A 21,780-nucleotide genomic window follows, 5' to 3' on the forward strand; every position below is an offset into this window, starting at 1 on the left:
TCGAGATAAAAACTTTAGTCTGACTCTGATTGGGCCAATCAGCAGGGGGCGGGGCCAGCTTCTTCAAACTGCTACAGCCTCCTCATAGAGCTCAGACCAGGACCCTGCACACATCAGGAGGACCCGTTTCAGACCAGCTCACTTCATACTGAAGACTTCATCAGCATGAAGGCTCTACTCTTTCTGCTTCCGGTTCTAACGCTCCTCTCGGTCCCGGTCTCAGCGGGTCCGGGATGTGGACCGTGTGACCTGGAACAGTGTGCTCCCCTCCCGGCGGAGGGCTGCCCCGCGGGCTCTCTACAGGACTCCTGCGGATGCTGCCCCCTGTGCGCCGCTGCGGAGGGAGAGCTGTGCGGCGGCCGCCGCGCGGCAGCGAGGCGTTGCGGCGCCGGTCTGGAGTGCGTCAGAAGCGTCGACGAAAAGAAGACCAAGATGGGAGTCTGCGCCTGCAAGAGCAACTACGAAGTCTGCGGCACCGACGGAGTGACGTACAAGAACGGCTGCGCACTGAAGAGAGCGAGCGCGGCAATCGAGGCCGAGGGCAGAGACGCAATCAGCGTCCACAACAAAGGACGCTGCGCCTCAGGTGAGAGATAGACAGGTGAGATAGACAGGTGAGACGGGGCAAACAGGTGAGAAAAGAGACAGGTGACACAGAGACAGACAGGTGAGGCAGAGACAGAAACAAACACTGAATATTTAATTCTAAAAAAAAATTTAACTTTATTAAATTTAATGTTATTTTACTGTTTGTGTGTTAATGTGTGCATTATTGTGAGTGTTTAATGTGTGTGTTTGTGACTGTCAATCTGTGTGTGTGTGTGTGTGTGTGAACTCGTAGCTCGGGGTCTAATTCCCTCTGATGATGATGATCCTGCTTCATCCCTCTAAAAAAACACTAAATTCCTCCTTCATCTAAAAAAACAGAACTGAGCATGCTCAGACCAAACTGAGCACACTCAGAACAAACTAAGCCCCCAGACTGAACTGAGCGCGCTCAGACTGGACTAAATTCCACTGAGGTCATGGAGGATTTTCTCTGGGAGATTCCTGCAACTTGTTTCGTCCTGTTACACTCTGAGCAGAAACCTCAGCCCCGGGTCCTGCCCGTCTGTCTGAGTACATCTCTGTCTTTCTCTCTGCCTGTCTGTCTGTTTACCTCTCTGTTTACCTGTCTGTTTACCTGTCTGTCTGCAGCTCCAGTCATCGTCACTCCTCCAGGTGAGGTCTACAACGTGAGCGGCTCTCAGGTGTACCTGAGCTGTGAGGCAGTGGGTGTGCCCACACCTGTGCTGACCTGGAAAAAGGTGAGTTTGGCTCCAGTGGTTCATGTTGGGCGCCGCCCCTCTTCCTGTTGGACCCACATCCATCCTGCTTCCTGTTTGGGACAATGGCAGTCTGCTGGAGTTTCAACAGGAAACTAAACAAAGACATGATTTTAATATTTATTTTTAATCCTGTTTCAGACTTCAGTTTGATCCAGGGTTATTATAGCTGCAGTAAAACCAATGAAGAAACAAAAATTTAGGGTTGAAAAGCGATTTTCATGAACTGAAATAAAAATAAAAAGTAAAGAAAATGCAGAAACTATAAGAGCCTTGGTTTATTCTGACAGTAACATACTCTACCTGAAACAAACCCACCAATCAGAGGCTGAAGGGACGGATGAAGATGATGTTGTTCTCACTCAGGTCCTCAGTGGGAGGAAGAGGATGGAGCTTCTTCCCGGAGACAGAGACAATCTGGCCATTCAGACGAGAGGAGGCCCCGAAAAACACGAAGTGACCGGCTGGGTGCTTGTACGTCTCTCTCTGACACACACACACACACTGTTTATGACAGGTCACAGGAAGTGATGTCATGTCCTGAGTGTCTGACGGACTGAGAACAGCCCTGATGTGTTTTCTTTCAGGTCTCCCCTCTGACCCAGGAAGAAGAAGGATCGTATGAGTGTCACGCCTCCAACTCCAAAGGAGAGGCTTCAGCTGTCGGCGCCATTCACCTGGTCGAGTCCATCGATGACATCACTGTCAAGAAAGGTAACCATGACAACTCAGGACACCACATCACAACAGCCAAAACCAACCCATCAAATGTAAACACTAAATATTATCAGAGTTTGGCAGGATTTCAAAACCACAAAGACAACATTTATCAGGGTCTGTTCTCCCATGATGCATTGCTGAAACAGTAAAGAAGAGTTTTTAAACTTCAGGGAAACTTAAACCTGATTAGTCAGCGGCTACCACTCAACTGGTCTGAGACTACACTCTGTAACCTGGTTCGTTGCGTGCACGTGTCTACGCTCTGACACTAAGTCCGGATTGTGCACATGACTTCACGTGACCACACTCTGACACCTCATTAAGACCGGGCATGTGACTACACTCAAAACCTGGTCTGGAGGGCTCAATGTGTTTTAATTCATTCTTACCTTCTGTCTCTGTTTTAACTGCCCCTGAATGTGGTCAAATACATAAAAAATACAAAAAAATATGGGTCATGCTATAAAAATGGTTGCTTTCTAATCAGCAGTTTCATGAATTTTTTTTAATATAACTTAAAAATAGTCACAAAACATTCATAAATCTATAATTAATATTATTATTATTTTTTTACAATATCATCCAATTTTTTCCTTTTGTATATAAACTGAGTATTATTATTATTTTTCAGAATTATAAGAAAATCTTGTCCTAAAAAAGATTCAGCACAGTAATAAGTCTATAATTATTATTATTGTTTGTATTTTTTATTTACAGAATCATAAAAAATTCTTGTCCTAAAAATAGTCTCTAAACAGTTATAAATTTATTATTATTATTGTAATTTTTTAAAAAGTATAATAAAAAATTGTCCTTTTTTTATAAATCTAGTATTATTATTATAATTATTAATATTTTTTTTTTTTTTACAGAATTATAAAATAAATCTTTCCCTAAAAAATAGTCTCAACACAGTTATAAATCTATTATTACTTTTGTTTTTATTTTTATTTTTTTGTACAGAATCATAAAAAATTCTTGTCCAAAATATAGTCTCAAAACAGTTATTAATCTATTATAATTATTGTAATTATTTTAAGTATTAAAAAATGATCCTTTATTATAAATCTAGAATTATTATTACAATTTTTTTTTTTCAGAATTATAAAAAAATCTTTTTCTAAAAAAATGTCTCAAAACAGGTATGAATCTGTTATTAATATTTATTTATTTTCTATTTTTTTTACAGAATCATAAAAAATTCTCGTCCTAAAAAATTGTTTCATAACAGTTATTAATATATTATTATTATCATAATTTTTTTCTTTATTGTAAAACATTCTTGTCCTATTTTTTTGTCGCTGGAGTCAGGCTCCCTGGGATTTGACTATTTAATTGACATATTTTATCAAAGAAAGAAAAGGTTAATTAAATTATTATGATTTTTTTTCATGTAAACTTAAGTTTTTAATTTGTGCTTGTAAAGTGTTTGAATTAAATGTTTAATTTCTGTCATCCAGGAATTAATTTCAAGAGCGAACCCCCCCAACTCACACACACACACACACACACACACACACACACACACACACACACACACACACACACATACATCCACACTTACACTCACCCTCACACTTACAAGAGGATGGAAAACATCCTATTAATTTACAAAAAAAAAAAAAAATCAAACAAGTAAAAATGTAACAACAAACTGAAAATCTGCCTGATGATGTCACTTCCTTTTAGTGATGAAGGAGGACGAGCTGTGATCAGCTGATCAGAGATCCATGGAGATGATGGTCGTCAGCTGAAGATGTTTTTTTATTATAGTCCAAAGAAGAACTCATTAAGTTTTTATTTTAAGGTTTTGTTAGATACTGTTTTAAACTTTTTATCAGTCTAAATATTTGTCTTTTATTTTGGTAGTTTCCTGATTTACTCAGGCTTTTACTTTGGAAAGTTCTGCATGTAATCAGAACTCCCTTTGTTAACACTTAGCGCTGCCTTTAGGTGCTCATCAGTTGTTGCTGAAGACTATTCATGAGGAAATTCAGTATTTTGAATTTACCTGATGTACCTGAACGCACCACAGATTAAAATGCTTTGTAATAAAGATGTCTGAGGCCCCCGGGGGCCCCTGTGAGTGTGACATTTTACTGTAGTTCATTGTGATATCAGTAAATCAGAGTTTAGAGATCACCATGGTGCTGCCCTGCAGATGGAGTCCAGGTTTGATCGTGTTCTGGCTTCATTAACCGGTCTCTCTCTGTAGGCCAATGTGTGTGGGGGACCCTGTGATTGGCTGGTGACCTGTCCAGGTGTAGCCCCGCCTTTTGCTCAGGTACTGATGAGTCACACAGATGGATGAGGGAATGATCTGATTGGGTCTGAATATTAAACTCTGTCTACCTGACCTTCACTTTGTAAACTGACTTTTTATTTTTCTCTTCTGAAATAATCGATCTCTGTGTAATCATCAGTAATCAACGAGTGTCAGTAGACGTGATCAGGAATCCTGCTTTGTTTGTTTTTTAAAAATATATTAAAGCAGTTTTCACCATCATCATGGGCTCTGACTTTTCTTACTCACTTCACAACAGTCACATTTGTGAAATAAGCTCTAAAAGAGACAAACGCAGCTTTTATTTACATTATATCAACAAGAAAGACGTCACATGATGGTGAGGAACCAATCAGAGTGCAGAAAAAGAACCACACCGCCAGTGATCAGACGACCAAAATCAGATTTATTCAACTTTTACAAAAACATCTAACTAAAAAACATCAAGATGGTAACACTTCTTAAGTCTGCAGGGAGGCTTCTGGTTGGATGACACACTATGATGTCATCATGCGAGGAGCGATGCTCATAGACATCAGCTCCTGGAAGAGAAGCTTGCAGGCGTACGGCATCCTGACGAGAGAAATCTGAGGGACAGACAGGTGAGGGGAGGGGGGTGAGACAGGTGAAGGGACAAACGGGTAGGGAGAGAAAAAGAGGTGAGGAAAGACGTCAAGGTGTGTTAATAACAAGTGGTTACCTGTGTGTTGAGTTGTTAACGCACAGAATACAGAATAAAATAAATTTAAAAAACAAACAAGATAACACCTGTGTGTTAATAACTGATAGCGTGTGATTACCTGTGTCTTGTTGCGGCAGCCCCGACACTCGTAGGTGTGTGTGCGTGTGTTGGCGATGGCCATCAGTCCACACAGGTTACACACGTGCACCTGGTACGGGTCGGACGCCTCAAACAGACGCTCTCTGAGGAACTGAGCGGCTCCGTGAGCGATTTGACAATCTCGCTCCATCTCTCCAAAACGCAAACCGCCATCACTGACAAAGACAGGTCACAGGTGAGACAGACAGCAGGGACAGGTGGAGTAGGTCAGTTAGACAGGTGTGTGGCTTACCGGGATCGACCCTCCATGGGCTGTCTGTTGAGGATCTGTACGGGGCCCCGGGCCCTTGAGTGGATCTTGTCGTCCACCATGTGCTTCAGTCGCTGATAGTAGGTGGGCCCGATGAAGATCTGAGACGTCAGCTTCCTGCCCGTGAACCCGTTATACAGCACCTGACCAACAACACGTAATCAGAATCAACCAAGTCTCTTTAAAAAGAGATATGATACTAAAAGACAAACAGGAAGTGAATAGTGACCTCATTTCCTCTCAGGTGGTATCCGTACTCAGACAGCAGGTTGGACACTTTTTGCACGTTGACGGCGTCGTTAAATGGTGTGGCATCGCCAATCTCACCTTTGTTTGCAGAAACCTGGAGCAAACACAAAAAGTATCATCTGTTTACATCAACAAGAAGAGTAACCTTAGATTCCTCCCTGTCAGACTTCACTCAAGTTCATTAAATTTACTTTCAATTTCAAAGAAGCATTTCCAGCTGCCTCGACTGCAGTATCTCATTGTACTTTAACAGAGAGCTCTTATGCTAACACTCCTCAAACTCAGCTTGATCAGCTTGTTTCTGATCCTACAGCTTCTCTTTAAGCCGTTCTCGACTCCAGCGCTTAGACAGAGGACTCTGAGACGACAGAGTTCAGCTCTGTGGTATAACGCTCAAAGCCCTGAGCTCAAACAGAAAGAATAAGTTGCTCCACAAAAACAAAGGAGCTCTACTGAGCCATGCATCCCTCCATGGTTAGCGATGACGACTTAACAAGCTTTTCTAATGAGAAGACAGTAAAGATGAACTGCTTTTCATTAATTATCAGTTGTTGTTTAATCATCTATCCACTTTGATCCTCTGGTTTAGAAAACAGCTCTCACCTTTCCCTGCAGGCACTCGATCAAATGGCCAACCGTCATTCTGGACGGGATGGCGTGAGGGTTGATGATGATGTCAGGTGTGATTCCCTCACATGTGAAGGGCATGTCCTGCAACAAGAACACACAGATACTGACTGTTTCTGTTGAAAGGTCTGTAAAGTTTTTCTAACCGTACTGTCAGGTTATTGACCGCTACTAAACGTTTTAACTTTTACAGATGGTTTCTAGATTCAGGTTTACTGACTGTTTCTAATGTCAGCATATTGTCTGTTACTGACTCTTTTATAATGTCAGCATATTGTCAGTTACTGACTGTTCTAATGTTTCTAATATAGTTTATTGAATATTACTGTTTCTAACTTCAGTTTAACAGACTGTTTCTAATGTCAGGTTTACTGGCTGTTTCTAAATTAACTGATTGTTGTATCAGGTTTACCAACTGTTACTGACTGTTTTAATGTCAGCTGAACCAACTGTGACTGTCTGTTTCTAATTTCAGGTTATTGTCTGTTACAGACTGTTTTATAATATCAGGTTAATGACTGTTCATGATTTCAGGTTTAATAGCTGTTAATAAAATCAGGTCTACTGACTGTTTCTACTGTCAGATTTACACACTGTTACCGACTGTTTCTAATGTCAGTATATTGTCCGTTACTGACTGTTTCTACTGTCAGGTTATTGTCTGTTACTGACAGTTTTATGTCAGTATGTTGTCCGTTACTGACTGTTTCTAATGTCAGGTTATTGTCTGTTACTGACTGTTCTAATGTCAGTATATTGACTATTACTGTTTTTAATTTTAGCTGAACAAACTGTTTATAATGCCAGGTTTACTGGCTGTTTCTAAAGTTACTGACTGTTATATCAGGTTCACCAACTGATACTGACTGTTTTAATGTCAGCTGAACCAACTGTTACTGACTGTTTATAATGCCAAGTTTTGACTACTACTGTTTTTAATTTCAGTTTAACTGACTGTTTCTAATGTTAGGTTTACTGGCTGTTAATGGTTTACTAACAGTTCCTATGTAAGGTTTACCAGCTGTTACTGACCGTCTCTAATGCCAGGTGTTCTGACTGTTGACCCTTTGTTTACCTCTTGTCTGTACTGTATTCCACAGGTTCCTTTCTGTCCGTGTCGGCTGGCGAACTTGTCTCCGATCTGGGGGATCCTGACTGAGCGGACCTGCGTGCAGACAGGAAGCTTGTTAAACGTATTCATGTTTTAGGTGTTTCGAGTGTTTCAGGTGTGTAACATGTGGACACAGGTGGGTTAGACGTGTCTGAGGTGTTAGCGCTGTGTCTTACCCTTATTTTGCAGAACTTGTATCCCTCCTGGTTCAGTGTCACCATCACCTGGTCCACGATCCCCGTCTCACTGGTTCTCAGGAAGGTGCTGCAGTCTCTCTTGGTGTAGCGGCGGTTGGTGCTGTCCAACTCGTCGTCGTTCTCTGGCAGCGTCACTGTCTTCCCAATAATAACATCCTCACCTGAGACTCGAACACCAGGTGCTATGAGCCCGTCGTCATCCAGCTTGTCGTAGATAGCGTGTCTCATACCTGGGACGGATTGTTATAGTTTTTTAAAAGTGATGTAAGAAAAACCACAGAGCAAAAATCAAACTACTGTGACTGATGACTGATGACTTCAGAGGAGCGACAGTTGTCTTTGACCCTGCACACCTTTCACTTTGAATATCTCCTCTCACCTTGACAGGTTTCACGTGTCGGCTTCTCAAAGATCTCCTCCTGATCGAATCCTTTCTTTGACTCCTGCTCTTTGTATGACCGATAGAACACGGACCTACACAACACAAGAAAGATACTGATTAACACGCAAGCTAACAGGTAACACCACTGACCAACCATGAACAGGTGAGACCACCAGACTCACCTGAAGAACCCTCGGTCCACGGCTGATCTGTTCATAATCACAGAGTCCTCCTGGTTGTAGCCGGTGTACGAGGCGATGGCTACGATGGAGTTAATACCTGAGGAGCAGAGGTCGGTTAGAGGAAAGAGCAGGGTGGACTAAAGCCTTAGACACACCTGGAATCTGTACCTGCGAGGAATTAACACTGAATTTATATCTGTAATCTGGTAACCTGTGGTGTGCTGAGTGTGTACAGGTGTGTGTTACCTGCTGGCAGCTCTCTGAAGCGCAGGTACTCCATAGAGCGTGTGGTAACGAGCGGTTTCTGGGGGTAGTACAACACATGAGCCAGCGTGTCCATTCGAACATGAAAGTTGGTGATGTAGACGCCCATGGCCTGTTTCCCCATGGCGGACTGATACGTGTTCCTGGGAGACTGAATGAGACAGGTGTAAACAGAACAGGTGATGTAATATTTGTCTCTGTGTTGCTGATACAAACTCACTTTAATCTGAGGTAAACTTCAGGTGTCACTGTCTGTATGTTCGTACCTGGTTGTGGTCGGGGAAAGGAATGATGGAGGCACAGACTCCCAGGATCATTGACGGGTGGATCTCACAGTGTGTGTAGGTGGAGCAGTAGGCCACGCCCTTTTCCTGCAGGTCATCAGGTGTCATGGCGAGCATCACCGTCTCCTCCTCCAGAGTGTCGATGTACTCCACCACGCCGCTCGCCACCAAGTCCTGCCAGCTGAAGAATCACAAACAGACTTCAGCTGACAAACCTTCAACACTAAGCCACGCCCCTTCCATTTCCCACAGGCTCCTCCTCTTCCTGTTCTCTGGAAATTACCAGCCTTGGAGTCTTAATCTCACCCCGTCTCACCTGTAGTTGTTGTACTCGCGCTCCTTCAGCTGGTCAATGTGGCGTCTTTTCAGCAGCAGTTTTTGTTTTTCGACAATCAGCAGAGGTCGACAGATTCTTCCGGCGTCTGTGTAGATTCGGATCTCGCGCTCCCTGATGTCTCTGATCATTGACACCTGAATCATGGAAACCAACAGGACACCTCAGCTCAGGTATTTCATTTTTTTTGGGAAGACTGAGTTTAAAGCCAGGAGAAGGAGAAGTATTCTGAGATATGTTTTTATTTCAACATGTTGACTGTTTTGAGAGTTCCCCTCACAGCTGTCAGATATCATCTGACGACAGCGGTCACAGTCAGCACAACCTCTCCAAAAACAGCCTCACAAGACCGTTTTTTATTTACGTTAGTTCATTCTTCAAACATGAAACGCCATCACAGGCAACAAAAACTCAAGTCAAGATCTAACAAAGTATTCAGACACAGATCAAATGAGCATCTTTGAAATTTTTCACAGTTGGAAAAATAATAAATAAAAGTGTTTCTTAGTTTTCTTCCAGTATCTGCAGGAATCCTGAAAAAGTTGTTTTCCTGTGTTGTTACCTCAGACACGATGATGTCCATCTGTCGGCGGAGTTTCCTCAGAGTGTTCATCAGTTGTTCGGGATCTTTGTGGATCCCCACCCAACAGCCGTTCACAAAGATCTTAGTGGCGCTGAAACAAGGAGAGAAAAATGATTAAAGAAGGAAGGAGAGCATCCAAACTAAAGCTTAACCAAATTTGACTCCTACAACAGGAGTCACTGCTGCCCCCTAGTGGTCAGTTTGAAGCACTTGGAGGGGAAACTCTAGGAACAGGAACATGATGAGGCATGTCTCTACATGTTTAATCTTTCATTTAATAGCTGATCTATGTTTCTGCATGTGTGAATGTTTTGGTCAAGAGAGGGAACCTGAGAGTTGTGTTCTGTTGTTGAATAACTGAGAGTGTTGTACATGGTGTAAAAAATTAATCTAATTAATTGCAGGATTTGTAATTAATTAATCTAATTAATCACATTTTAATCTAATATTTGCTTAAGGTCCCCAAATAAAGAATTTGAATTGTAGAGCATGACCAATCAAATGACACCACGAAGAAGATAAGATTTGTAAATCCACTTTTTTTTAACTGGCCAATATCAAAATATCAGTTTTCGCTGGCCTTGATGCTGTGCAACCGTTTACTGCGTCTATAGAAGTAAATTATGTTTTCAGCAGGGGAGGAGGGTGTCGAGGAGCTTGTCAGTCATTTTCCTGCTCGTGAAATACTGTGGGTGAGAGCGGTGCGCTCTTTGGATGAGAGCTCAGCATGGATATGAGGAGAAGATGTGAGATGACAGAGACATAGCGAGACGCTGCAAGTCAGAAAATGTCAGAGGATGTGTCGCTGTAGTTCAGAGATAAAGAGTGTAATCACGTTATTTTTTATAACACATTAATTTGCGGTGTAAACAATTACTCAAATTAACACATTTAAGTGAGCGCCTTAATATGGGGACCTGTTTTATCTTAGACGTGTGTTATTTGGACCACTTTTTGCACTGGGATCAGTCTACAGTTTGGCTCTTTTTCTTAACTGACTCTGCAATGGCGGCGGGTGAGATCTCCTCCAGGTTCTCCATGCTCCACTCCTCCAGAAACTCCAGGATGGGAGACGGCTGAGAGCCCACAGAGATGTAGGCCATGAGGGCTAGATTCTTCACCAGACCCACAGCATGACCCTGAAATACAGCAGAGCCACATCAATAATCAACCTAAAACACAATCTATCAATGTTTTTTCATCAACATGAGGGCCTGAAGCACAACGGGCAAAAGCACCTCAAACTACAGATATTATTTTAAACATTTCAGGTGTTTAAATTGTTAAAAAGTTCCTGTTTTCTGACCAGCTGTCCTTACACAGTTTGGTTATTTTTTAAATCTTACCTCAGGGGTCTCGGCTGGACACACCATCCCCCACAGAGTGTTGTGTAGCTGTCGGGGTTTGGCTAGTTTTCCATCTCTGCCGATGGGGGAGTTGACTCGGCGAAGGTGAGACAGGGTGGACGCAAAGGTGAGACGGTTTAACACCTGAAAGCAGAAGAGTCCGGGTTTAAATTTAAAAGACACAAATAAATTTGCATCAAAGTTTTTATGTGACTGCTCCTTTAAAATGATTTATCTCGTCAGCTCATCTAACAAGACCTCAGAGGATAGACAGACACTAATGGAGTTACAGTGTTTGTTTTGATTTTAGCAACTCTAATCTGATGTGAGGTCAAAAAATCTTCTTCTGACAGCTCCTAAATGTTATGTTAATAAAGAATGTTCATAAATACTGCTTTACCTCCCACAGCGTCTCACCTGTACGCAGAGATTCTTACCTGTGACACCCCAGCTCTGGCCTGGTGAGCCTTCTTGACGTCGCCCCAGTTCCCAGTGGCCAGCGAGTATTTGAGTCCATCAGAGATGATACGCGTTTTGATGGCGAGCTCCAGGTTGAAATCTTTCCCTCGGTCGATGAACTTCTGTGCGTAAATCCTGATTTCCTTCAGCAAGTTCTTAAACATCCTGTAAACAACAAAAAGAGTCAACATTTATGCCTAAACTCATTCAAACCACAGTATTAAGACACGGATTAATCAGAATGTTTTGTCTTAAATATGTTTAAATATAATAAAGAAAATGTGTGAGATTAAAGGTCATGACAGTGAGTGAAAAAATTCCCACCCCCTGAACAGGAAGGCTAATAACGGTCCAGCAAGGTCCAGCCTCTTGTTGCCGTAGTGATCTCTGTCGTCAAGTTCCCGTCTGCCAAGAGCTGCCAGCAGCAACCTGTGCACCATGTACCTGTTCAAACACACACACACACACACACAGCTGTAGTTATAAATGAAGCCAAAAGGAACCAGCCTCTTCCCTAAACCTGAAGCACGCCTCACAGACGTAAAGACCTGGATGAGCAGAATCTTCTAACTCCAGCTCCACTCACCCTAAGAAGTAGGCCTTCTTAGTCTCACAGAAGTCACTGACTCCGACGTGTGGCAGCATCTCTTTCTGCAGCACCTCTTTGGCGTATTTGATTCGCCGCTCCTTCGTCACGCCAGGTTTGGCTCCTCTCGAGCCGATGAAGTTCAAGGCCACGTTCTGCTCCTGAATCACGAACGCCTCGTCCAGAGACGGCTTCACCTGGAGACAGTGACATTACTGGTGACTTTTCAGGCCAGTGAGTGAAGCTAACACTGTGTACACTAATAACCAATAATCACCATCTCCATCATCTCGGGGTCGTCAAAGTCGTAGATGATGTGCTCCAGGATGTCTCTGTCGGACACGAAGCCCAGAGCTCTGAACACGATGATGATTGGGACTTCCTGTCGGATGTACGGCAGCGTGGACACGATCCTCTGACCAATTGCACTTTTTTTCACACCCTGAAGACACAATCAACACTCAATCAATGAGGTTAGCAATCACCACTGTGATCACTGCTTCAGCTGGAACCATCAGCCGTGTGTATGTGTGTGATTTTCTGTCCAGGTCTACCCTGATGGACCCACCTGTCCTCCTCGAGCCATCATGCTGACCCAGATGGTGCTGGTTGGGCGGGATGAGTTCTCCAAACAGGAGCGGCACTCCCCCGTGTAGGCGTACTTTGAGTCCTTCTTGGCGAACACGTAGACTGTGTTTGTGGCCATCTTCTCCTGAGCGATCAGCACCTGAAACCAGCAGGTAACCCGTTAAACTGGGAAGACTAATTTAACCATTACAACCAGTCTGACCTGGAAACCACCCACAGCTTAATCAAACAGATATCCTCTGTTACTATAAGTTAAAAAAGTTAACATGTCACGCTATTATCAGACATAGCTGGTGATAGCAAACTTAGCTTAGCATGGCGCTTCAGGGTGATGTCACAGCGTACCTTCTCAGAACCGTTGATGATGAAATAACCTCCAGGGTCAAGTGGACACTCGTTGAGCTCACACAAGTCTCTGTCCGTCAACCCACTCAGCAGACAGTAGGTAGAGCGAAGCATGATGGGAATTTTACCGATGAAGGTCTTCTGGTGCTGTGTCTGCAGCTGGTCCTCGCCCTCTTTTATGATGGTCTTTGTGATGTCAACATAAAGTGGGGCAGAGTACCTGTGGATGGGGGCGACAGGTGAAACCAGGGTTGAGAGCAGGCCGGGTGATACAGAAAGCTAGAAAGGGGGGAGACTAAGACGTGACTTACGTGAGGTTCCTCAGCCGGGCCTCGTTCGGCATCATGGGGGACGGGGCTCCATCCCTCTCCCAGTGGGTGGGCTTGGACAGGTAGATCTGCTCAAACTTCAGCAGGTAGCGCGGCTGAAACACAGAGATGTGGATCAGGATTAGGTCCTCTCCTATAGCCCTTCCCCTGACACACACACACACACACACACACACACACACACACACACACACACACACACACACACACACACACACACACACACACACAAGTTAAAGTCTTGATCCGTCCAGTGTGATCCCTCACCGGTTCTTCCACCTCTCCTGAGGTGTGCTGGGCTTCAGCCTGCAGGTCGATGGGCGGAGCATCCTCCACTATCCTCTGAACGGACATCTGAATGAACTCATCGAATGAATCCAGCTGCTGACGCACCAGACCTTTCTCGTCAAAATAAGAGCTGAAACAGGAAGCAGAAGGTCTCATCAAAATAAGAGCTGAACAGTTTGGTGGGATGCCAGGGTACCTGCTGAAATCCTGAGGTTAAATTCAATACCTTTTTAAGGCTTCTTTAAAAACCTTTCAAAAAGTTTTAAGACCTTGTTGTGACTTTAAGCTGTTGTTGCAATCGATCCTTACTACTACTACTATTAGTAAACTACAGTTGTAGTTTGCATTTTAACATAAATTAGGTAAAATGAGGAGGAATAAAGCTTGAAAGAATAAATGAACCTAAAAGCAGGTTAATTGACACTCCCATTCCCTCAAAAAGTAACAGCAGTTATTTAAGGCCAACTGACAGAAAAAAACAACAATTTATTTTATCGTCAAAATTTAGGACATGCGCTTGAGGTTGTGTTATTTGTGTTCTATCAGCGTTACATACAGACGGCTACTAAACTACTGTACAAACTGAGTTCGTCACATTAGCCTACAGATATGTTGGGCCGCTAGCGCTACATACAGCCCGCGCCTCACAAAATTACAACTTTGCTTGTTGTCAAGTCTGAAACAACAGTGCTACAAAACCGTATCGATAAATACTTTATCTCATGGCATTAATAAGGTGATTTGGACAAAGAAAATTTTGTTGTAAAACAGCTGAGATCAAGGGAAGCTTTCTCTAAATTGTAAGAACCCAAGATCCCAGGTCATCAAAAGACTGAGACATTTTCTCAGGAGGCTTGAGAAACTTACAATCTAGAGAGATAATTATTTTGAGATGCTAAAGCTTTTTCTAGATCCTCACACTGGTCTGTGATGAGTGTGACGAGTAGAATGATCGTCCTATCACCAGGTGTGGTTATTTTTGAAAGTTCAGACCCTGAAAACATTTTTGAACCAGATGGACTATTTCCGTGGCGGATATATGGAACTGTCCGTGTGTTGTGTAAGGTTAGTTTGTAACAGTCGCAAGGACGAAAATAAATATTCATGGATACGTTTGGAGTCAAAGCTTGAATACCAATAAAATTTAATAACTCATAACATTAGGATTAAGACTTTTTAATGCTTTTTAAGGGCCTTCATTTTGCCACAAATGATTTATCAACTTTTAATACTTTTTATGACCCCGTGGACACCCTGGATGCAGGGCTTGATTTGTCGTGATATAAAAAAATGTAATAATGTTACAAAAGCTTTACAAAAGCTGCAAACAAAAATAAAGTATTTTAGACTAAACCAGGTGACTTTACCTGATAACAATCCAGCAGGCTTCCTGCCATAAATCTGGAGTAATTTCATCATCGTCCTCATCGTACTGATTATCTGAAATTGAGAGATATGTAAGCATTAATGTTGTCATCTCAAGACAATATCACATAAATAACATCCTTCCTGATAAGTCGATCTTGACATCACAGAGCTGCACAAATTTAATGAAATATGTAGCTATAAACTGAACTTAGTGTAAAAGATCACAGAAACTGGATGTTGATTAACTTGCATTAAAGATATAATAGACATTAACCTAATAATAACATTAACCTGTCTATGAATAAACATGTTATATAGATGTAATAGAGGCTAACATTAACTTAGCTATAAATAAGAGCGTGTTTTAAAAATGCAATAGATGCCAATTTTAACCTAGCTGTAAATAAACGTGTTTTAAAGACCATATTATGAGTTTAGCCATGTTAGCGTACCTAATAATAATATAATGGAAGCTAACATTAGCCACCAGCTAACAGGTAGCTCAAGTTTTACATGGCGCTAAGTCTCATTATCATTTAGTAGATGAGCTGTTATAAATCTGCGTGTTGCCGAAGTTTCTTTGAAACACATATTAAACAGCTTACCTTCGTCCTGATCGTACATGTTTCAGCTGAAAGATGAAAATCTAACAAAGAGTGAAACACAAACACGACGTTATGATCAGCGCGCCCCGGAACCTTTCTTTCTTCTTCTACTGTCTCAGTGACGGTTGGCTAAAACAATATGGCGCATACCGCCACCAACTGGCAGCGGGGTTCGAAGGGGAAATGTAACGTTCAATCCAATCTCAGCATTTTGGCGCTTTATCGGCTCGGTTAGTATTTGTCTTAGCTAAAAGCTACACTAAACTTGATGAATTGTCTTGGTAAAAGTATAGGCCTGATGTATTTTCGGGGTGAGGGAATCTTGGAGTTTAAAATCTCACGGTGCAGTTGTTGCTTTGTTGTCGAGTCATTTTAGCTCACCACATTATGTTTTACTTACTGAAACCTCAGAAATCTCTGTGGTGTAGCCTGCTAACAGTTAACTTAAGAGTTTTATGTCTATAATACGGTAGGGGAGACCAGGAGCAGTTGTAACACGAGTCAATTAACTCTTGTTAATACTCCTGTCAGGAACAAGTTTGGAATTACCTGATTCAATTAGCACATGCTCAGTTTAGTCCTTAGTCCACATGTGAAAAAGTAGTTCCCTGAAGCTTACACAGCAAGATTTGAGAGTGAAAACATGATTTTTCGAGGTAAGGAATTTTTTTTTTGCTCATATTATCTGTGATAACATGGCTGCTTTGTAGTTAAACTCATCAAATGTATTTCATGTTAATTATGTGTCTGTCTGGCTATTTTTCATTGTGGTAGGCCTATTTACATGAGATTTTTATTCCAAATGTAGCTTTGAGAGACTTGAATTTTGATCACACCCAGATCTTTTTGAGACACTGTGCTGGACTGGACCAGGTTTTAACTTTTTTTTAAATTGATATTTACTTACCTGCATAGTAACTCTAACAGGAATTTAACCCTGGAAGTCTGGTTCCCTCTTTTCAGCCTGTTCATCTAACTCTAACACTTCAGTAGAAACACCTGACAACAGAGTCACCCCCACCAAGCTACCTGCTATAGGGCCTCATTGGGTCTTATTGGGTCATTAGGAAAGGTGCCTCACAAGGGAAGGTCGAAGGAAAACATGGAGCTCTTTCAGCTTGCATTTGCATCCAGAGTTAAATTATGTTTGAAACATTAAAACAGACCCAAAGCTCTTAGGGATAAACACAAACAAAACAAACAAAAACTTCTGAAACTTTTTAACAGTTTTAACCTCGAACAAAGTGATGAGTCAAACTTAGAGAAACAAGAACACTGTTTTTTTATTTACATTGAAAGGAATAATACACTGCACAATAATGTCTGAAGTGTGTGTATGTATGTGGTGTGTGTGGTGTGATGATGTCATCAGTTAGTGGTGGGGCAGGATGATGTCATCCTTAGCAGGGTCCCTCTGCGACGATCAAAACGTCAACGTTTTTCTCCCTGAACACAGAAATAATCAGGATTAATGATTGAGAATATTTCAGAGGATTCAGATTACTGAAAGGGATTAGGATTCAGGATCAGTGTCGATCAGTGTCTGGGACTCACAGTCTGTGGACACACAGTGAGCACTCGTTGGGGTATGTGACCCCATCACTGCCGCAGACGGGAGAGTAATTCAAAGGACATGCCTCAGCCAAGCTCAGTCCCACACAGGAAGGCTGAAAGACAAACACAAACAACAACTCAGATATTTTTTTTTATAGAAACATCTCTGCAAGAGTTAAATCTAAAACATTAAACTGGTCAAGTTTTGTGAAATGATTTTCAGTTATGTTAATATCGGTGAAAAGAGGTGGTTTCAATTTTACCTGTCTGTAAAGTCGAGATTTATCCTCAGCATCTGGAAAGAAACAGGAAACTTTGTTAGATTTGTTGACGTCTGAACACGTTTACAGAGACTCAGATCTTCACCCTGTCTTTGACTTCCTGTTTTATTTTTTAGATCAGTGCAGTTTAATGTCCTGTTTGTTCATGTTTTGTCTCACCTCTGTCCTGTATCCACACTTGTCATTCATTAACTGTGTATTTAATCTGTTTCCTTTTAATCTGCCGACCCAGGAGTGAGCTACAGCCAGGCGACATTACATGAAATAATGACATGAAATAACCATGACTCAGCATGTCCTTTGTCACGTGTCATGAATAGTGACAATTGCGTTGGTCATGCTTTTCATTTACGTTGCATTGCTAAAGTTTAGCTAACCTAGCTTAAGTTACTCCGTGTCTGTATAAATGAACACAATTAAATGCAAATTACTCTCTTACAAAAGATCCCAATTCAGTTCATTCAACATGTGCCTAAAACAACACGGGAAACGTAGTGCTAGCTTGATGCTAACATGAACCGGAAATTGCATTACTATGCTTGCAGCTAGCTTATATCAATAAAACTTTAGCTTTATCATAGAAATATATCACAGTTAGTCTATGCAAACAGTACTGAAAACTCCAAATGTCAAATTAAAAACAGGAAAATGTTTCCAAACAGGAAGATAGAAGAAAAGTTAAGTGCGAGCTTGTGGCTAACTTCAGCATAACTACGGCAAGGTTCCAAACACTGAGTAACCAATAATAGTCTACTTAAGTCAAACCACAAAGTAGAGATAGATCGAAATGTCTTTTCAGGGCTGATACCGATTATAAGTAGTCGAAGAGGCTGAAAACTGATATTTGGAGCCAATGTTCATTTGTAATAAAAGGAAAAACATTGGTGTCAACATTTTTAATAATACAATGCCTCCGTATGTCTGCACACCTCACAAGGTTAACACCCTGCACACTGTGTATACACCTCACAGTGTTTGAACATCTCATTTTTTATGCCCACATTGATCATACACCTCAAATTGTTCATAAACCTCTTACAATGTTTAAACACCTCACATCCTTCAGTCACCTCATAGTTAAAACACACTGTTTATAAATCTCACCGTGTAAAGACGCCTCACACTGTTAATACACCACAATGTTTGTGCTCTTCATTGTGTTTAAACACCTCACATCTTTCACACTTCTCATATCATTAATGCACCTCACATCGTTTGTATATCTCACATTTATACACCTCATAATGCTTATAGACCTCATACACCTCACACTGTATATACACCGCAAAAACTTTATACACCTCACACTTCATATACAACTCACACTGCTATAAAACTTGCAACGTTAATACACCTTACACTGTTATACACAACATTGTTTGTACTCTTAATAATATTTAAACACCTCATATCTTTCATACTACTGTAACATTAATACACCTTACAATGCTGATATGACTCATATCGGTTAGACATGAACGACTTTTATATTTTTCACATTTTACACCTCGTAGTGTTTATACAACTCACTCTGTTTATACACCGTATAAACTTTATACACCTCATTCTCATAATGTATACACTCAACACAGTTATACACCTCACACTGTTAATAAAGCCTGCAACATTTAAACACCTTACTGTTTATACACTGCACTGTGTGTATAAACCCTACACTGTGTATATACCTAATACTGTTTATACACCTCAAAACATTTCTATACCTTACACTGTTGATACACCTCACATTGTTTAGAAACCTTGTAGCAAGTATACACTACCTAGTGTTTATACTCTGTTAATACACCCCATGCTACCTCATACTGTTTATACACCATAAAGCATTTATATTCCTTACACCAGTGTTTCTCAAATTTGTTCAGACCAAGGACCACTTATCCTCCCAGAAGGATTTTGTGAACCACCATGAGCTAAATAGCCCCAGAACAACACTTCCTAGCTTTACCTGATGTAAGTGCCCACACATTGATGAAGTTTAATGCCTGTTTACATGCCACGTAAGCAGCTCCGCTTTTCAGGAAGGGACACAAAAATTGAAATTTGTTGTAAGTGCTTTTATGGACCCATTTTTGTAGATTTTGTCAATTTGTGTAGCAGCCCTGCAACTTGCACAAAAAACCCCACAATTTCCTCACACTCATTGTGGACCACTTGGAGGCACTGGCGGACCAATAGTGGTCCACAGACCACAGTTTGAGAAACGCTGCCTTACACTAGTCATACACCTCATTCTGTTCATATACCTCACTCTGTTTATACACCACAAAGCATTTATGTACCTTACACTGTTCATACACCTCCTTTTAGCATGAATACACCACCTAGTGTATATAAACCTCACACTGTTTATACACCTCATTCTGTTTATACACCATAAAGCATTTATATACCTTACACTGTTTATACACCTTACGTTGTTTATAGGCCTCACTCTGTTTATTAGGGATTGGTGCCAAATAAGTTACTTTTATGGTTTTTGACCAATTCTGTCAAAAGTACCGGTTACCAATTCATGCAAAATGGAAAGATACCATGTGCAAGTACCTAAACACACCCTTGTAACAGTGAGGTACTGGAAGAGTAGGCAATTTTCCATTCTGGACATGAACACAGCATTGCAAGTTTATGTATTGAAGAATAAACATGTTAGATTAAAGAAATTTGAGATGTTATAATAATTTAATTATATCAACTTGATACCTTTTAGCACATGAACACAAAAAAGTACCAGAAATTGGTACTGTTGAGTACTGGGGACCGATTGCCAGGTAGCAGCTATTGGTACCATATCGTTTCAAATGTGAAAGGTAACCATCCCTACTGTTTATACACCTCACACTGTTAGTACACCTTACACCGTTTAGACACCTCATAGCATTCATACACCTCACACCGTTTATACACCGGAATCGGACCTGGTCTTACCTGCACAGAGAAAAGCCACAGTACAGATGATCAGAAAAATCTTGACGGACATCTTGGATGAAATGAACAACGAATGAACTGCTCCAGGTGTCAGGCTGAAGGTTTGCTTTGTATTTTTTCCGACGTCTGATTGGCTGCTGAAGTGTCCGTGCGCAGCTCTTGGTGGTTGTGAAGGCTTTGTAGTCCAGCCGTCGTCATATAGAGCACAGACTCTTGTTGACAGGAGAAGGACGGGTTCAGCGTCACGGATGGAACAATGTGACCTTGTGATGGTGACGGCTCTCTTTTGTCTGGACTTTAATCTGGGGATCAACGTTCTGCCGCTCTCATATATTGCTGACTCAACCAAAAGGAAGAGGAGCCACCCAAACAAAATACCAGTCAGTGACAACAGAGCACAACAGCAGACGAACATACAACCAAACCAAAATAAAACATGCTTATTATCAAACAAAGAGCTTGGCATCAACATTTTGCTTACAACACCTGCTGATGCATTTAATGTTTCCCCTTAATTATTCTGACATGAGTTAAACTGAGAAGAATTAGCTTTGATTTTTAACATTTTATTGAAGCTTTATTTGAAACTTTATTTAAAGCTCTGTCTTTAAACGTGTGCAGCTGTCATAAGCCGATCAGATTCCTCCTGTGAACAGAGCCAGATCAATAATATTATATTTTATATATAAGTAGTTTAATTTTGATGATATTATTCTGTCGTGTTAATTAAATCTAACAAAACCCAACCATGACCTGTTCAAAAAGAGGCCCTGTTTCCTGCACTTGGCTTGACCCTGACCAGGCGCATCACAACATCAACAGCACCTCGTTACCTGCTCATTGTGGGTGAGACGAGGGAGGTAATGAGAAGTTGTTTGACTCATACCTGGAGAAAAGTTGAGTCCCATCTTTCACTGTAATCCTTTAATCCACCGAAACAGCCCTCCATTCTGCAGAAATTCATCCATTAATAAGCAAAGCAACACAACACAACGTACCTGCAACAAGGTATGCGCTGGCAAGCAGGGGCGGGTCCAGACTTTTTAACTTGGGGTGCCCCAATCAGGGCACTAACTTTTATGCAAATAGATAAATATATCAGACTTTTATCCAATGAATAGTGCTTATTTTTGCTTATTTGTACAATAATGATAATAAAAAATAATTATGAAAGTCAAAACAGACTGAAACAAAGTATTAGAAAAAATAAAAATTTAAAGCTAAAATATAACTAAACAGTGCTGCAGTGCACCAAAAATGCTTTGGTACCAACTTTCTATGGCTGTACTTCAAAGCTGGAAACGTGTTAAACCAATACTTTTTTTGTTTTTAATTAAGAGTAAGTAAATTTTCCCACAGCTACCAATAAGCAAATTATGCTCCTTTATGACAAGGTAGTTTTGTTTATTTGAGGACATTTTTTGTGAGATAAGGTTGTTTGTTTCTGTCGCC

At 41.2% G+C, this 21,780-nt stretch overlaps 3 protein-coding genes across 3 annotated transcripts; 1 reads left to right on the top strand and 2 right to left on the bottom strand.

The window, feature by feature from the left end:
• Positions 1-92: 92 nt before the first annotated feature.
• Positions 93-4,518, top strand: igfbp7 (insulin-like growth factor binding protein 7). The gene is made up of 5 exons (XM_074673972.1): positions 93-586; positions 1,198-1,307; positions 1,692-1,799; positions 1,913-2,039; positions 3,735-4,518. Exons 1-5 carry the CDS (start codon positions 166-168, stop codon positions 3,755-3,757), a joined length of 789 nt encoding a protein of 262 aa, XP_074530073.1. The 5' UTR covers positions 93-165; the 3' UTR covers positions 3,758-4,518.
• A 242-nt stretch (positions 4,519-4,760) lies between these two features.
• On the bottom strand, positions 4,761-15,680 carry polr2b (RNA polymerase II subunit B). The gene is made up of 25 exons (XM_074673971.1): positions 15,548-15,680; positions 14,942-15,014; positions 13,554-13,704; positions 13,269-13,381; positions 12,958-13,177; positions 12,593-12,751; positions 12,302-12,466; positions 12,025-12,221; positions 11,763-11,882; positions 11,417-11,603; positions 10,980-11,123; positions 10,633-10,772; positions 9,613-9,724; positions 9,033-9,187; positions 8,699-8,897; positions 8,415-8,583; positions 8,169-8,265; positions 7,984-8,078; positions 7,584-7,834; positions 7,372-7,461; positions 6,273-6,380; positions 5,650-5,763; positions 5,403-5,563; positions 5,130-5,325; positions 4,761-4,916 (listed from the first exon to the last, which is right to left on the bottom strand). The coding sequence occupies exons 1-25, from the start codon at positions 15,564-15,566 to the stop codon at positions 4,827-4,829; spliced, it is 3,525 nt and encodes a 1,174-aa protein (XP_074530072.1). The 5' UTR covers positions 15,567-15,680; the 3' UTR covers positions 4,761-4,826.
• Positions 15,681-16,881: 1,201 nt separating this feature from the next.
• Positions 16,882-20,491, bottom strand: LOC141793788 (putative pancreatic secretory proteinase inhibitor). Its single transcript, XM_074674647.1, has 4 exons — positions 20,329-20,491; positions 17,365-17,396; positions 17,102-17,214; positions 16,882-16,993 (listed from the first exon to the last, which is right to left on the bottom strand). The coding sequence occupies exons 1-4, from the start codon at positions 20,378-20,380 to the stop codon at positions 16,948-16,950; spliced, it is 243 nt and encodes an 80-aa protein (XP_074530748.1). The 5' UTR covers positions 20,381-20,491; the 3' UTR covers positions 16,882-16,947.
• Positions 20,492-21,780: the final 1,289 nt, after the last annotated feature.

This window comes from Halichoeres trimaculatus, unplaced genomic scaffold, assembly GCF_033239565.1.
Source record: "Halichoeres trimaculatus isolate MK-OKI-2021-1 unplaced genomic scaffold, fHalTri1.1 fHalTri1_scaffold_7, whole genome shotgun sequence".
In the NCBI taxonomy this organism is placed as follows: Eukaryota; Metazoa; Chordata; class Actinopteri; order Labriformes; family Labridae; genus Halichoeres; species Halichoeres trimaculatus.